Source organism: Bombus vosnesenskii, unplaced genomic scaffold (genome assembly GCF_011952255.1).
Source record: "Bombus vosnesenskii isolate JDL3184/JDL3185 unplaced genomic scaffold, Bvos_JDL3184-5_v1.1 scf7180000013266, whole genome shotgun sequence".
Taxonomy (NCBI): Eukaryota; Metazoa; Arthropoda; class Insecta; order Hymenoptera; family Apidae; genus Bombus; species Bombus vosnesenskii.
In genome coordinates, this window is record NW_022882926.1 from 6,764,124 (window position 1) to 6,777,676 (window position 13,553).

At 29.9% G+C, this 13,553-nt stretch overlaps 3 protein-coding genes across 22 annotated transcripts; 1 reads left to right on the forward strand and 2 right to left on the reverse strand.

The window, feature by feature from the left end:
• Positions 1-53: 53 nt before the first annotated feature.
• Positions 54-1,867, reverse strand: LOC117243578 (nudC domain-containing protein 3). 2 transcript variants are annotated; one of them, XM_033511212.1, is made up of 5 exons: positions 1,610-1,867; positions 1,468-1,572; positions 806-1,391; positions 330-518; positions 54-244 (listed from the first exon to the last, which is right to left on the reverse strand). In XM_033511212.1, exons 2-5 carry the CDS (start codon positions 1,563-1,565, stop codon positions 152-154), a joined length of 966 nt encoding a protein of 321 aa, XP_033367103.1. In that variant the 5' UTR covers positions 1,566-1,572; positions 1,610-1,867; the 3' UTR covers positions 54-151. The 2 variants fall into 2 exon arrangements, with proteins under 2 accessions (XP_033367103.1, XP_033367102.1); XM_033511211.1 differs by having other exon boundaries at positions 1,468-1,866.
• Positions 1,868-1,914: 47 nt separating this feature from the next.
• On the forward strand, positions 1,915-2,943 carry LOC117243582 (protein C10). Of its 2 annotated transcripts, none has more exons than XM_033511220.1 (3): positions 1,915-2,234; positions 2,312-2,488; positions 2,575-2,943. In XM_033511220.1, exons 1-3 carry the CDS (start codon positions 2,195-2,197, stop codon positions 2,706-2,708), a joined length of 351 nt encoding a protein of 116 aa, XP_033367111.1. In that variant the 5' UTR covers positions 1,915-2,194; the 3' UTR covers positions 2,709-2,943. The 2 variants fall into 2 exon arrangements, with proteins under 2 accessions (XP_033367111.1, XP_033367112.1); XM_033511221.1 differs by having other exon boundaries at positions 1,925-2,234; positions 2,351-2,488; positions 2,575-2,716.
• A 349-nt stretch (positions 2,944-3,292) lies between these two features.
• LOC117243576 (epsin-2) lies at positions 3,293-13,431 on the reverse strand. Of its 18 annotated transcripts, none has more exons than XM_033511209.1 (17): positions 13,324-13,431; positions 13,080-13,204; positions 11,949-12,000; positions 10,736-10,852; positions 9,489-9,581; positions 9,154-9,412; positions 8,865-9,064; positions 8,718-8,772; positions 8,455-8,617; positions 8,238-8,367; positions 8,116-8,148; positions 7,919-8,006; positions 7,700-7,833; positions 6,543-6,555; positions 6,261-6,431; positions 6,008-6,184; positions 3,293-5,397 (listed from the first exon to the last, which is right to left on the reverse strand). In XM_033511209.1, exons 4-17 carry the CDS (start codon positions 10,757-10,759, stop codon positions 5,270-5,272), a joined length of 1,668 nt encoding a protein of 555 aa, XP_033367100.1. In that variant the 5' UTR covers positions 10,760-10,852; positions 11,949-12,000; positions 13,080-13,204; positions 13,324-13,431; the 3' UTR covers positions 3,293-5,269. The 18 variants fall into 18 exon arrangements, with proteins under 18 accessions (XP_033367100.1, XP_033367084.1, XP_033367086.1 ...); XM_033511193.1 differs by adding an exon at positions 12,749-12,843 and having other exon boundaries at positions 6,261-6,555; XM_033511195.1 differs by adding an exon at positions 12,749-12,848 and having other exon boundaries at positions 6,261-6,555.
• Between the last annotated feature and the right edge of the window lie 122 nt (positions 13,432-13,553).

Sequence of the window (13,553 nt, forward strand, 5' to 3'; positions counted from 1 at the left end):
GTTGATAATCAAATTTTTATCCATAATGTGAGGTGTTTGATATACAACTATAATTGAATAAAAACGATCGTATATTTACAGAATTCCTTAATGTACAATTTTATTTATTATTTTATAACAATTAATAAAATAAAAAAGTACACTACGAGCATCAATTGAAGTTCATTAATGAAGGATCATATGGGGAACCCTCGAAGGGAGATCCTTCTGCATCCCACGCTTTTCTCAATACCCTTTCCATTTTCTACAAACAAAAATTTGTATACTAAAAAAATTGTTATTACTTAAACGTAATGATAAATTAATATTAACTTTTTATATGTGCTTACAATCTGTTCAGAAGTTGGTTTACCCATAAGCTTTTGTTGATGATTCCACATCAACTCTTGAACTTTCATCTGTTCTTCTGATCCCATTTCATCTAAATTTCTTGAACAATCTATTTTACTCAAATCAATTTTTGGTTCACCGATTATCAATGCTTCCCACCATCGCTCAGAAGCTTTTTCAAAATGAATCTAAGTGAAACAAAAATTATAACGTGCCACTTATATACATATGTACACATATTTGAAATACAGTAGAACTCCATTTATCTAAACTTGTTGGAGAGCAAACAGTATAATAATTGTAATTCATATAATAGGAGCTCGCTAACTACCTGTTATTTTTCTCTCACATAACAAGAATTCACATACAGATTCAAAGTTCAACAAGTAAAAATTCAGTTAATCAGACATTAAATAAGGTTTCGTTCAGATAAATGAAGTTCTATTATGCTATTTATTAAGATATATTGACTAACGCTAATATATTGTCCAGGTACTATACTCCACATTGATTCATCTTTTCGAATTTTAAAGCGCAATTCTCCTTTGAAAATTGTAGACCATATAAAATAACGACATTCCTCTATTTCTTGATTCTGTTCGACTCTTGATGTTCTTGCTTCTATTTTGATTTCTTTTGAATCAAGCTGAACCCTTAAATCTTTTGCTGTTCTTATGCAACTAGGAAGTTTTACAAGCACATCTATATCACTGATAGTTTGTGACCAAGTGTAATTTTCCCTTACTGCACCATTGTAGCTGTCACATGACCTATCTCTCTCAATTAAATGACCAAGTTGATTCATACTTTCTTTGCATGTTTCAATTTCTACTTCGTGATCAACTTGTGGAATAAGGGAATCTTCTTCAATTGTCATTGTTTCGTCTTGGTCTTTATCATTATTTTGGATAATAATGTCCTGTGTGTCTGGAGGATCCGATCCACTGGAAAATTTATAGATGTTCTTCCATTTTTGAAAACTATGTAAGACAAGCTTTTCTATTGTACCAGTTGGGAATCCAAGTTTTTGATCTGGTCCCGATTCGACATAAAAATCTGTACTATAATTAAATTACATGTGAGATGATAGACTATGTATTATAAAAATAATGCATATTTTTACTACAGTTTACTTACCATCTATACAAAAATCCAAAAAATGCATCTAGAAAATTTGTAATGTCTCTCTCTTCTTGTAAAATTTGTAAAAATGCTTGATCATGAACAGAACACATTGTGGAGTTCTTTTTAAAATTATTGTAATAGAACGTTCTTTAAGCGATATTTTTAATTTCAATAATAGTTTTATTTGTTAATACCTTGTATGTATTATCAATTTACTTCCGTAAGTAGGTTATATCAAGTATTCTATAAGAAAAACCGTACGGAAATTTCGTTTATCGCATACGTCACTAATCTTGGAATTTTTATTGGCTGTATCTTGTCTTTATCGGATAAACTTCCGTTGTATAGCAACTAAAAGAACTATTGACATTTTCCTTTATAATTTTAGATTCTCCGTTTTTTTGTGTAGGTATGTTATTGAATTGTATGACAAGTGGCATGAATTTATCATAAGCGCCCTCTTTGTTCGATTGAATCAGTATGTTGTTTATCTATTTTGACATGTTCGAAAAATAGTGGTGAACAAAAGTATATATGACATATAGTTTAAATATGAAGAGAAAATCACTATAACAGGATAAATAAACATATATTTACGTTCATAAAATAGAACAATTTCTTAAACTGTACAATTTTAGAGAGCAAACATTTTACAATTTTTAACCTATTCTTTCAAATAAATCAATTTACTCTGAATTTACTTCGGTGTTTATTTAAATTATACAAAATTGTTTCTACGATGACTGATTTACCTGTTTTTACTTCGGAAGTTGCAAAAGGTATTCAAAATTCATAAGATTTATAATTTTAGTATATACTTTTAAAGATTTACAGTAGATAAAATAATGATTTTCAGCTGTTTTAACTGACGTTCTAACAGCATTAAATACTCCAGAAAATACTAAAAAACTTGCAGAAGCTAAGGAAAATTCTGGGAATGAAATGCTGAAAATGATGCAGTTTGTTTTTCCAATTGTAGTACAAATTCAAATGGATGTTATTAAGAACTATGGTTTCTCAGAAGGTCGGGAAGGTATAGGATTTAAGTGTACTTCCATTTCAGTGATAAAAATTAATTACAATGCAGTTTTCATTATAATTTATTCCTTTTATCTGTAGGTACAGTTCAATTTGTGCAATTACTCAGAGCTCTAGAAAGGGAAGATCCTGAGATAGCACAATTACATAGTCAAGTTCGATCATATTTTCTTCCGCCTGTTACTATAAGTTCTTCAACTGAAGCATCTCTTTAAGATAAAATAATTTTTATGTGCAAGCACATTATTATTTTACTTTGTACTTTCTTTTTCCCTACATATAAAACATACATAGAGATCTTTTATTGGTATCTAACTTACAATAGCTTTAATTTTATAAATGCATTGAAGTTTAAACAAAGTTTTACAATTACACTCTGATATATTATTAATTAGAATTTACTACACAAAATGATATGTACAAGGGATCTTCAAATTAAATATTTAATCAGAAAAATTAAAAATTTTTACATTTATTTGTATAATAATAATAATATTAATAATAATATAATCTACTAAAATATATAATTTCATTCATAAATGTTCATTAAATTTTCTCTGCACTTACACCAATTCTAAAAACTAAACAGTGTTCCATTGTTCGCGTAAAAATGAAGCTGGTGCATTATACCATATACATATAGAAAAATAAAATATTTTTGTTATTATCTTAAAAAAGATGTGTCTTACTCATTGAAAACACTAAGGTATTACATCCATTAAACATGACAATCAGTGCTTTTTCTATAAAAGCAGTGAATATAGATCATTTAGTCAATCTTTTCTTTTTTGATTTTGAATTAAGTGAGTTTAAATGCTATTATATAATTCTAACTTCATCGTTTCGCGAACATCCGGATAAATATGTATTAAATATACAATTTCAATCATATAAGCAAGTACATTGAAAATGCATAATGAAAGAAAATTAATTTATCAAAGAATAATACAATGGAATTATTTAAGCAATAATTACTTAACAAAATTTTAACCTTGCAGCTCATTTCTAATTTACTTAGTACAAGCAGACAAATATAGTTCCCCTTTGCCAATCATTAAATGTACGAAACTGTTTCTTTGTATAAAATTGTAAAATGCATGGATATCTTTAAAAAGGAAATGCTGAGTTGACATTAAGACTATCAGCAAGGTTGCTCTTTTAAAAGTTATTAATAAATATGTATTGATTATTAATTATTTTCTTAGCAAAGTAATTCGTATTTTTCATGGGGTCACAGTGATAGTCATAAAACATGTGAAAAACATTCACATTATATAAAATGACAAACTCAGCAACAATTTCCTCAAAGATTAAAAAGTAACAGATGTAAGAAAGCAGTTTTAGATTTTGTTTAGAATATCCTACACGTTGAAGGGAAAGACTTGACAATTGGGGAACGATATGCTATAACATATTTACAATCTTTTTCTTTATATAAATCAAGGTACAATTGTAAATTGTTTTGCGTACAAAGAAAGTTAATGCACTTCTTCATTATCAGACCATGTTGCTTCATTAAATTCGACAGTCGAATGAATAAAGACACCGCGTAAGACAATTTCTTTCAAAAATTTCTAAAATACCTATAGAAACCAACATAAGTTTACACGTTCGTAATACATCCCCGTAAAACATTAAAATGCACCGATTTATCATTAATAGGAAATGCATTTTTTTAGCTACGCTCTCTTTTTTAGTTGTGGTTAGCTTTCTGCAGTGCACATAAAGCCTATGAAAATATCTTCGGTAATCGCTCAAACCAAATGCGTAAAATTTCATAACTAAATTGTACATACGTATCTATTTTAACGATATTAAATGATATAATTAATTTTGCAACCATAAAACTGCACAATCATCTCACCTGAAAATAACCCAAGATGTTATCAAACCAAGTAATCAATTAGCAAAAGATTTGTTTACTAGCACACACTCTCTTTTTGCAAGATGAGTATTAGTCAGAAAAGGCATGCTATGACACCAATATTTTTACGAATCACAATCAATGCACGTCACATTAAGCGTATAACACAAATTGAAAAACCCTGTTCGATATAATATACTTCTGTAAATCACGATACAGTCTCACGATCTCGTTAGCTGTAGAAAAGCATGTATATAAATACAAAATAAAGGAAATGATCGTGATATCAATGTTACTTTATAGTCTACAGCACAATGAAAATCTTGTTCAATGATTTCCTATGACCAATTTGAATTGCACTTAAAAAAATATACTACAAATGGAAAAAGTTCTTATAAAATTTCTTGTACCTTGGGAGCGCTTAAACGTCCGAAATTGAAGTATAATCTGTCTTGTAACTTTTATTTCATTTATTATATGTTACCTTCTGGTTATAGATAGTTCCTCCGTCGTTAGTATGCAATAAAATCCAAATAATAGAATTATAGCAGATACGAACATTTTTGTACAGTAAAGAAAAATATGTAGAGAAATGTTTTATAGATTTTTCATTAATCATACGGAAATAAATATTAATGTTAGTTGTGTCTTTAAAGACATAGTTATCTATTGCATTATTTATTATCGGTCCAAATAGATTAACCAGATTATATCAGCGCACCTTTTTCAATCCTTTTCTTGTTACCGATTCGACACTTTGTTATCCCTTTGTTATTTGTATCTTGGAATAAAGCTACTTCATGACGTGCCGAGATACTTATACCGTACAGGGTTAGCGCTAAAAATGTCGAATACTTTTTAGACCACAGTGCTCTTGATTTTCGACTGACACCTTCAACAATAGTCACCAAGCTACGAAAGGAACGGATTCGCTGTAGTAGTTGTATTCGCTGCCCAAGGATCTTGTCGAATCTGATTAATTGTAGGACGGGGTGGTGGTGTTGCCGTCGCAAACGGATTTGCTGAGTATGACATCGTTGCTGTAAATATTTATTAATATTAATTTAAAACGCCAAATTGCAATAACTATAATAAATACAGATACAAACAAATCAGGAATATAAACAAATAATTTTTGTTTCTAGCATATCTATAATACACACGATTTGAATAAAATATGATAGAAATATGAAAATGACGCGGCACGCAAAGTGTTAAACTGTAATCAGAAAATTTCGGTTTTACAATATATACAATGTTATAATTTTCTTAAAATACCATCATTTTTTGCTGAAAATAAAATCCATCCCAATATAACTTTAATACCATACTCGAACACAATATTTGAATCATGCATTCATGCAATATTATTCACCACCTTGAAAGTACTCACGAATTTACTTCCAATGAAACGCTATTTTGCGGACAAAATATATTACAAATAACGTAACCCATTATTTGTTTCAATAAGGCTCGAATTAAAATCACAGTAATGTAGTCTAATCGAATAATTCTTTTTTTTTTCTTCTTTATTAAACGATTATATATACATACAATAAATTCTATAGGTTTCACCATTTGTATTTTAAAATTAAATCTCTAAATCTTTTGTATGGTATATGAAAGATTATATTCGAAATAAGGCGTTACCTGCAGGAGTAGGCGTTGCTGATTTGATCGCGGAGGTACTGACAAGATTATCAAGATTAACGAGAGCAGAGTTCTCTCCGAGAAATGATTGTGGTGTTTTTTTAACAGCTCCTGTACTAGTGGGAAGAGTTTCTGCTATGCTCCCCAAATCAAACGGATCTGGTGATAGCGTACTTACTGCAATCAATTGAAAAATCAATAAATAAATTATACATATGGTTAATAATAATAAACAAAATTCATTAATAAATACCGTTATTCGCAGTTTGCAGACTAGATCCAGGTTTATTCCTGTTAGTAATTACATCAAATTCATCTAAATCGCTCAGTGGACTGGCTGCAGAACTGGTCTGATTTCCAATGGAAAAGTTGTTAAGACTAGGGCCAGTACCGTTAAAGTCGTTATTAGTTGTATTGAATGTAGCTGTTGAAGTTGTAGGCAGATTAAAGCCCAAGTTTTGTGGCGATTGTGCCGCAAAACCAATGTTTTGCGTTAAGGTAGGATTGTTAAAAGATGGAGATGCAGATGTCATACCTTCTCGGGTAGCCTAAATAATTTGACACAAAAATATTAATATATTATATACATGTATATACGTATATATATGTCGGGTTTACATTAGAATTAGGGTTAGGGGCGTGAAACGAATCTCTACTTGGATTACACATTGTCGTTATGCAATAGAGAAGACATTGACTAGTGCAAATGCGATTATCATAGAACTGGACAAGTAACCGTGGTAATTAGATACTCGAGAAACTAATAGCAATGATCCTAGGTTTAATAACGAATCCGCGGTCGACGGGATGATAGATGAACGTGCTCACAAAATCTAAGTCGGACGCGTAATATTCGCTGATCGTAAGGTGTTACTCTATTCGTCGATGGGGTCGCAAGAAGGAATGAGTTTCCATCCCGATGATGCCACAGAGGAAAACTATATGGGGTGTGTCTAAAGACACGAGATCATCGGATTCGTCGAGGATAGCCTTCGTTCAGAAAGTAAGGGAAATTGGCGTTGCTGCTAATTTGTCAATCTCCATATCGGTGGTTAGAAAAAGATGCTAGCCGCCCTCGAGGGGAAGTTGCTAGTGGGAGACGTCGTTCGTTGAAAAATAGGTCTCCTCTATCTTCTCGTAGTGAAGACAAAGACTGTTTGTTTGAAGGACTTTAGTTAGCTAAATCTTAAGATTTATAACGGGCCCTCAGGCTAGCTGAACATGTACTGCGGAGACGCATCGACATCTGGCAATCATCTTACTCGAAGAATAGGGTCTGCGTGTGGCGAGCTACAGGACAGAGACCGTTGGAATGTTTACTGTCGAGTGTTACAACTATTTCCTTTTTAAGGAGAACTATAGAATTACTCCATGCCTTTGTTAGACAAAGCGTTCATCCCGTGACCGCGGCTACGTTCGACGACTGGCTGTCGCCTCGAGCCCAAGCTCATTATCACAAATCTCGAACAAATACAATCGGATCGAAGGACGACAATTGTTTAATTACGCCTATGATAGAATCTAGATTACGGTGTTAAGGGATTTTTCCGAAGTTCCAAAGGGAAGGCTCCGATGTCCTTTCATCTCCGACATATATATATATATATATATATATGTAAATAAATTGATAGAGGTAGTATAGAAATTTAGAGGACTTAGAAGACATGGAAGTTAAAAGAATAAATGTCTTACCGGCTTTTTATTTGTATCCGCTTCAGTAGCAGTAGTAGTAGCAGAAGGTATTGGTGACCAAGGATCTGTACTAGGTGAAGTTGTAACTGTTACAGGTGATGATGGAGGTGCCCGCCAGGAATCAACTGTAGCAGCTACAATCAAATTAATTATAAAATGATCATAAATTACATTCATACGATTTAGTAAACATTAAAATCCTTTTTCAATAAACTATACTTGGTTTTTGCGATGGAATGGGAGCCCATGGATCTATCGCAGGTGATGTACTGCTTGTTGTAGGAACGCTCCACGGATCGTTTTGTGGCTATATAAAAAAAAGAACACGTAAATTTTTTATGTAACTTTCAATAAACTTTCAATACGATTATGCTATGATTTATCAATACAATGTTTGTTGTGTTAGTCGAACATACCTTATATGGATAGAATTGAGATATATCCAAAGACTGTTGTGTAACATGCAAAAGGTATGCAATGTCGTGTTTATCATGCAATAAGCAAATGTATAAACTTAACTAAATATAGAATAACATACTTGAGGTCTTGGCGGAGGTGGCGTAATTGGTATACCCCAAGGGTCGGTTTTTACATTGTATCCACATGCTTCTTCTAAGTTTACATCCAACAAATCTAGCATATGACTTTGTTTCTCAGTTTGCGGCGCTCTGAAATTAATGTATTTCTTTAGGCAAAACCAAAATGGACTCTGTAATAACTGAAAAAAAGTTAAATCTAATTTAATGTCTACTAACTTAAAATCTTGCTGACTTTGACTAAGAGCTAATTGCAATCTGACGTCATCACTACGTCTTCTTTGTTCTTCTTGCTCTGCTTCCTCTCTCGACATTGCCAAAGCTAATTGTAACTGTAATTCTTCTTCACCTACCGTTTGTGGTCTTGCAGCTTCTAATTCAGCTAAAAAGTGCGCAAATTATAATTAATTATATTATTAAGTTACATATCTGTAAAAATACATATTAGCAGAAAAGATTATAAGCATATAATAAATATTTACTCTTACGTCTAGTTGTAGTTTCAGATCCCAGGCGACATGGCTCCCAATCCTGAAACTGAACATGAAAAAAGAAAAAGAAGGAAATGTTTATTTAAAGAATTTTTGGCATTATCAAACTTTTCTATCTTCATATCAATGTATACTTACATCGCTGCTTACAGGTGACATAGTATCTAAACCATCACTACCAAATCCACTAACTGATTGTGCAAATCTTTCTTTTGCTTTCAATGCTCTAGCTCTTTCATTTCTTAATCTTTCATCATCTTTTAATAAGGCCACTAGTTGTTTTGCTTTTTCTCTTACATTCACTCCTTGATCCTTAGATCCTTCCATGTATTGGAAATCTGAATAAAGACAACTTAACTTTACAGACTATCAATTTGTATTAGTATTTTATATTAGATTTTATATTATAAAGCACAAAATTATATACCTTTCAATGTTTGGATGGCAAAAATATTTTCTTTACATTGCTGTGCAACTTTTTCTGTGCCTGTTTTAATAAGATATTCTAAAAGAACTAAAGCTTTGTACACATGTCGCCAATTTTTACCATGATCATTTAATCTTTTCCATAACATTTGCATAATCTCAGTAAAAGCCACAACATTATACGTTAAATCTGCAATTTCTGCCATAAGAGTACTACTTGGACCCCAAGGATCGTTACTGGTGGCTTTACGTACAGCTTTCTGCATACATAAAAAAATTTTGTTCTTTAATATGTAAAATAGTGTGTTTGTAATATGTAAAATGTTATTTATTTACCTGAGCATTGCTATAGTTATGGGCAAGATTAACAATATCTCGCCTGATACCTGCCAAATTCACCTGCATGACGTCTTGACCTTGTCTTCTCATCTAAAAGATTACCACTTTATATTATAAGCAGGTAGTAATATTCCTATATCTTCTAGAAGCCCATACTTATCATCATATATATACACATTTATGTCAGTTACATTTAATATATGCTAATAATTCCCAATGCAACTGAGATATAAGTTTAGTCATATTTATTTAAAAAAATTATTTTAGACAAAAACTGGTAATAAATATGGGCAATCACTTAATATCAAAGCCATGCGACTAAATATGCATTAGTAAGAAAATAGGAAACTTATTGTAAAGTTCTTACATTACTCTACTTTTACCAAATCAACATTTCTACTTTCTATTTGGTTAGTAGTAAGATGGATGAAAGTAACTAAAGTAAAAGTGTGATTAATACAAAAGTAAAGAAATCCTCTTCAGTGTTGTTCTTTTATCTTAGATATGGCATTACTGTGTAATTTAAAAATTATATACCAAACAAAATGCTATAAAATAATGCAACACAACAAACTGTTAGTCTTATATATATAAAGCTCTAAAGTAAATTAATTTCATTTGAGATGTGCCTATATAAATGTGTACTCAAGATAAACAATTTTTAACTAAATCAGTACATTTTATATTGTATATTTGTGTACATTAATTGTAATTTGTATTATCATAATAATTCTTTTTAAAAGAAAAGTTTTACCGCAGCCAGTCAAGCTTCCTTATAAGAAACATTTAAAAATTATTTTCATAATAAACATAACATTAATGATTTTTTTTTAAATGATTTGATGCAATACTGACTTGCATAATGTGCAGAACTTATCATCATTACATAATTTTGCAAAAAATAAAACATGAATGGTTTCAAGTATGTGCTGTAATTGTATTACTAAATACTATAATCCTTGTATATTTTTACATATACAGGATGTTATATCTTATTACAATTATTTCAAAAATTTCTACATCATAGAAACATGTTAAAGGGTTTTTTAAATAATCAGATTGTAAGTCCTAAAATGTTCATCATTTTTAAATTTTTATCAACACCCTGTATATCACATATTAATGTAGTTTGCAAAACATTGATCTACTTTATTTGTTCTTTAAACATTTTCTAACAATATAATTGATTAGTAAAGTATTAACAGTTGTTATTTTGTTAACTGTGGCCAGTTAATAAAATTTACCTTCTGCATAGCCATTGTTGGCATATGAAATATGGCTGGGGTCGTTGATGAAGCTAGTTCTTGTCCACAAATATAGAAAACTCCCAAACACTTTTCGAATCACAATAAAATCCTAGACTATTAGATAGTTTAATAAATAAATAAGAAACATTTGTTACATTTACCTGTCAATGATGAATAAATTCTTATTTAATATGACACATAATTAAATGATAATACAATTAACTGAGAGCATTTTGAGTGGGACTTTAATAACATTACTAATTATTATGCAAATAAATATTGCACAGAATACTGCATTCTTTATTTTTCTAATGCAATATATATTATAAGTATATGAAGCTAAATAAAATACATGTATAGTTGTTTGATACACAATACTATTAACTATAAGTTATACTATAAATTTTGTACTGTACATAAAAGAATAGCATATGTAAGAACTGCTTATGAACTAAATAGGCACAACTCATGTTGATCAGTATATAAAATTCATCTTCTTTTAGCTGTAAATGTTTTTTAAGTACTATACAGGGCATATAGCTGAAGTGTTATAGAAATATTTAATTAAAAATAATAACATTTTAGCCTATACGTATTTAACATTGCTATCACTATAATAATGTAAAAATGGAACAATATAATAATAAGATAGACTTAAAGAAAATTTTGATTAGTTAAAGAAGAAAATGTCACTATCTGTAAAATACTATACCATATATTAACAAATTTAATTTCATATAAAACAGTTTTGTAAAAAAAAAAAAATACAAGATTAAAAACTTATAAACTTACGTAATTCTTTTACAGACAAATGCAGTTATGAAAAAAACTGAATTAAAAAATTAAATAAAACTTACAAATCTGCATAGTCTGTAGTTTATATTTAGGACTGTCACAGGCTTTTGAATATAAGCCATGCCCTTTTAATAAAGCATTCTGACAATAGATCAGAGTTGCAGTTTTTGTGCAATATTGATATTAAATTATTTTGAAAATATAAAATATTTGATTACATATACATATAATGATTCAAACTACTTTCTTTTTTTTTAATAGTAATACCTCTTGCAAGCATTTTATTAAAGGAAATCAAAATAGAAATCAAAGAAGAAGAATTTCTTATATTGGAAGAAAAAAGAACTTGACCCAAACTACTGTTTTGAAAAATAATAGGCTACATGCAACAGTGAAGAAGAATAAAATTACTTACGTTGATATAGTGGAGGATTCAAATTCTCCTTTAAAAAAGCCGTGTTATTAAACTGAAAAATGAGAAAATATCTTTATCTTTCTATTATGCATCTTATCTTATCACTACATACATAGAATAAATGTTCTACAAAGGAGATGATAATACATTTATTTAACAAATTCTGTATGATTACATCAGACATAGAATTAATTTTGTTCAATACAGGTATTTAAAAAAGACAAATGATTAATAAAATGATATACATGAATAAAGCTATATACTGTGTGTACCTAAGATTATCATCGTATGGTTTCTTTAAGACAGTTAAAACATATTATATCTATTAATGACCATGAAACTATTGATTTCTATTTTCTTTATATCATAATTTCTAATTTTCAACAAATTTAGATAAATAATAATATATATTTTAGTAAAAACTAAAATACGAAAATAAAGATAATATAATAATATTATATTTAAAATATTATTGATATTTGCAATATCTATAATATACTTTTACAAATATTAACTTTAGATATTTAGTATGATAGCTCGATACTTCGTTTTGCCTATTGAAGTCTGAACAAATTATTTCTTTGTCTCACAAAAAAGCTCATTACTGCATTCTTCTTTATATGATTTGAAAGCTTAAATCGACCGAGACATCGACACACATATGTACATTAAAATGACAATCATACGCTACACAAATATCAGGTAATGATTTCTTCGGATAGATTTAAAAGAACAATGTCGTGAAACGTGTATACTATGGGCTATCTTTCAGATATAACTAACACAATAGATATACGTACACTGGCTTAGGTGCAAGACTAATCCATGAAAATGCGTGATATGTCAATTTCGAAACTATCTATGCTTTCTCATGCTCGGGCGTGACTTTGTAATACTGCACTTTTTCCGATCCGTTTCATATACAGGTTAACATAGAATGAAATAGAGGGAACGAATTAACGAAAGAAAACACATTACGATTAGAAGATATCTAAGAACACTATTATGCTGTCGAAACGGAATCAAACTTATACTCTTTTATTCTACGGGCTATACCACTTGTACTAACACATTAATGACAATATGTTTCTGTAAATTTATTTGCAACTCTCTATAGAACTTTGTACTCACCGTAATATATACTGGAAATTTAATGCACTAATTTCAACGGAAATAAGAAACAAAATAACATAAAACTCTTATGACAAGTCCATTCACAGGCACTGACGAATTAGAAGTTACGAGGCAAGATGGCGCTGAAAAATATTTCCTTCTTTACAGTTTCGCACTCTGTGGTAATTTTAGAGAAGATTTAACATTCGATTTGTTTCATGAAACTAAATGTATTTCGATTTGTTTGTCAATAAGTGCATACCTGTATTACAAGAAATGTAATAACAATTCACGTACTACGTGATTTTTATTGAAATAAGAAATTTGTCAACGAAGAGTTGTCTCTCTTTATATAACTCTAAGGACAATTTTCATAACGCGATTTTCTAGGCATAGCTATATCAAATGAAAACGTAGCCAGCGTTTAACAATTGAAAACGTTGGAGAAGGTGTAGTAAGTACGAAAACAGAACGTACTTAATGAATAAATCT

Bases quoted from the DNA above. Each gene is read 5' to 3' on its own strand.
- LOC117243578 (XM_033511212.1), bottom strand. From the start codon at position 1,565: ATGTGTTCTGTTCATGATCAAGCATTTTTACAAATTTTACAAGAAGAG. The intron at 1,392-1,467 runs GTAAGTAAACTG...ATTTAATTATAG, and splicing joins TTTGGATTTTTGTATAGATG to TACAGATTTTTATGTCGAAT. The intron at 245-329 runs GTAAGCACATAT...TTTTGTTTGTAG, and splicing joins AACCAACTTCTGAACAGATT to AAAATGGAAAGGGTATTGAG.
- LOC117243582 (XM_033511220.1), top strand. From the start codon at position 2,195: ATGACTGATTTACCTGTTTTTACTTCGGAAGTTGCAAAAG. The intron at 2,235-2,311 runs GTATTCAAAATT...AATGATTTTCAG, and splicing joins TACTTCGGAAGTTGCAAAAG to CTGTTTTAACTGACGTTCTA. The intron at 2,489-2,574 runs GTATAGGATTTA...TTTTATCTGTAG, and splicing joins TTTCTCAGAAGGTCGGGAAG to GTACAGTTCAATTTGTGCAA.
- LOC117243576 (XM_033511191.1), bottom strand. From the start codon at position 10,759: ATGCCAACAATGGCTATGCAGAAG. The intron at 9,413-9,488 runs GTAAATAAATAA...TTATGTATGCAG, and splicing joins ATAACTATAGCAATGCTCAG to AAAGCTGTACGTAAAGCCAC. The intron at 6,185-6,260 runs GTATTTATTAAT...AATTGATTGCAG, and splicing joins TCTGCAAACTGCGAATAACG to TAAGTACGCTATCACCAGAT.